Raw genomic sequence first — 2,384 nt, forward strand, 5'->3', positions numbered from 1 at the left:
GGCAGCCGCCTCCGCCTGGGGAGCCGCGTGAGGCGGGGACTGTTTCGCCGCGGATGTGCTCGATGCGATGCGGTGGCGCGCTGAGGCGGGGCACGGCCTCGACGCAGAGCGGAGCTGTTAGCTGTTGATGAGTGGCGCGTCGCTCTCCATGCATAGGCGGGGTACGGCCTCGACGCGCAGAGCGCGCTGCGGCTCTTCGAGGAGCGAGGCGCCGCCGCGGCCGTCACTTCGCCGAGGGAGCGGCGAGAGCTCTACGAGGCGTGGCGGTTCGTCCACTCCGCGGCGTCGCAGGCGTCGGTGCCGGGCGCGCCGCCGCTGCTGTGCGGGTTCGCGCAGTTGCTCGCGGACAGCGCCCCCGCGGTGGCCGCCGAGTGCTCCTCCTCGCTGCTCCGTTTCGAGTCCTCCGCGCGCAACGCCATCCTGCGCTGCTGCGGCTGGCCGGTGATGCGCGACCCCGAGGCGCCGGAGGAGGCGCCCGCGCACATCTTGCTCCCTGGACAATGTCCGAGACGTTTCCCGGAGCCTTTCTTGCAGGCGCTGGAGGAGGCGCTCACCGCGTACGAGGCGGCGCTGCAGTTCGAGCGGGCGGCGCTCGTCGCCCTCTTCCACGCCGGCGCGTGCGAGTCGTACCGCGAGCTCGAGCGCGCCGTCAAGGCCCACGCACGCACGCACGCGCACACGCACAGAGAGACACACACGACACACACACACACCCCGCTCGCCCACGCGCACCGGGCCTTGCACTCTGAATGCCGTGGGGCTGCTGTCTGCGTCTAGACGTGGAGACGCGAGGGTCGCCCCCCCTTCCCCCTCTACCTTGTGTGTGTGGAGAACTGGACCTTGCCTTGCCTCTCAAGGCGCTGGAGCGGGGCGGCGCCCACCCGGGCTTGCACCCCCGCCGGGCCGTCGACCTGAGGATGATCGCGATGGCGCGCTCGCCGTCATGCCGCGCACCACCCCGCTCGTCGAAAGTCAATGACTCGCGATCTATTCCTAGGCGCGATATGGGGAGATGTGGGGAGATGTGGGGAGATGTGGGGAGATTCATTCCTTCGCCAAGACTTGCTGCGGTCTCTCCGGCCCACTCTCAACCCTCAATGCTCGCCTACCCTGAGTTACCAGGTGCTGGCGGGCTTCCAGACGCGATCCGTGCTCTGGTCCGCGACGGTGCAGTCGACCGCCCGCCGCGTCGCCTCGCCGCACTTGCGCCTGCTGCTCGCCACCCTCTGTCTCTGCACCGAGGCCGAGCAAGAGCCGCGCGAGACGCCCGCCGGCGGCCTCGACGGTCTCGGCGAGCTGCTCGACGCGCTGTTTGCGGACCCGCCCCTGGCTGGCGCCGCTCCAGCCGCTCCAGCCACCGCTGCCGCCACTGCCGCCGTCGCCACTGCCCTCTCCGCCCCTCTCCCCGTTTCTTCGCCCGCCGGCCTATCCGCTGAGGCCTCTCGTGGCGCTTCGAGCAGAGGTGCGGGCGCGGGAGCAAGCGGGGCGCGTGTCGAGGGCGGCGGCGAGGGTGGCGGCGGCGGCGGCGGCGGCGAGGGCGGCGGCGGCGGCGAGGCGGCGCTCTCACTAGCAGACTCGACCGCCTTTGCCTGCCGTTTTCTCTCCGACGAGAGGCGACGCGCCCTAGATGTGGAGACCCGTGAAAACGAGCTCCGACTCCAATTAGCACCCGAGAGGAGTCGCAGTGGTGTCAACGGTGGACACGAGTGGCGGCAGTAGTGGTGGAAAGGCGGCGCGCAATGGCGGCGGCAATGGTGACAGCAGGTGGCGGCAGGTGGCGGTTGCAAATGATGGCAGCTGTTAGCAGTGGGGTGTGGTGGTCGACTAGACACGGCAAGATTGCTTGTGCTGGACTCGCCAGAACCCTGATGCAATCGGCGATTCGCCGTAGGCTCGGCACGCTCTTCGCCTCGGCCGCCGCCCGCTCCGAGGCGCGTGGCGGGCTCGGCGGGCTCAAAACAAGAAAACGAGGCGGGCTCACGCCGCACGCGGGGGTTGTGAACAGGCACGCGGCTGGCTGGGCGGGCTCTGCTTCTGTGGGCTGGGCGAGCACGCGTTCCCGCTGCTCCAGTCGTACATCGACCGCAGCTCGGACGTGCAGACCGCCGCGGCGCTGCTGCTCTCCGCGCCGAAGGGCGTCCTCTCCCTCCCGCTGCCGCGCCACTGGCTCGACACGTACCGACGAATGCTCAACCGGTGGCAGCTCTACCACGCCCGCTGCCGGCTCGACATTGCCGCCGCGCGCGCGCGCAGCGCCGAGGGCGAGCCGACGCGCCCGCCGAGGGCCGGCGAGCCACGTCCAGGGCGCTGTTCACGCGTGTCCGTCCCGTGAGCAGGCGAGCGGAGGGTCGGAGAGCCGGCGAGCCAGGTGTTCGCGCGTTGTG

General features: G+C 70.8%; 1 protein-coding gene across 1 annotated transcript in view; it reads left to right on the forward strand.

Moving 5' to 3' along the window:
- The window catches only part of EMIHUDRAFT_119916 (hypothetical protein), a gene marked incomplete at both ends in the record, with an annotated part of 6,093 nt that overhangs the window by 3,276 nt on the left and 433 nt on the right, over window positions 1–2,384 (forward strand). Inside the window, 6 exons of the mRNA XM_005765649.1 lie at window positions 157–441; window positions 535–648; window positions 858–971; window positions 1,123–1,629; window positions 2,006–2,297; window positions 2,337–2,368. Coding sequence (XP_005765706.1) covers window positions 157–441; window positions 535–648; window positions 858–971; window positions 1,123–1,629; window positions 2,006–2,297; window positions 2,337–2,368 — 1,344 coding nt within the window. The remainder of the gene's footprint in view (window positions 1–156; window positions 442–534; window positions 649–857; window positions 972–1,122; window positions 1,630–2,005; window positions 2,298–2,336; window positions 2,369–2,384) is intronic.

The sequence above is a fragment of the Emiliania huxleyi genome (assembly GCF_000372725.1).
Source record: "Emiliania huxleyi CCMP1516 unplaced genomic scaffold EMIHUscaffold_544, whole genome shotgun sequence".
In the NCBI taxonomy this organism is placed as follows: Eukaryota; Haptophyta; order Isochrysidales; family Noelaerhabdaceae; genus Emiliania; species Emiliania huxleyi.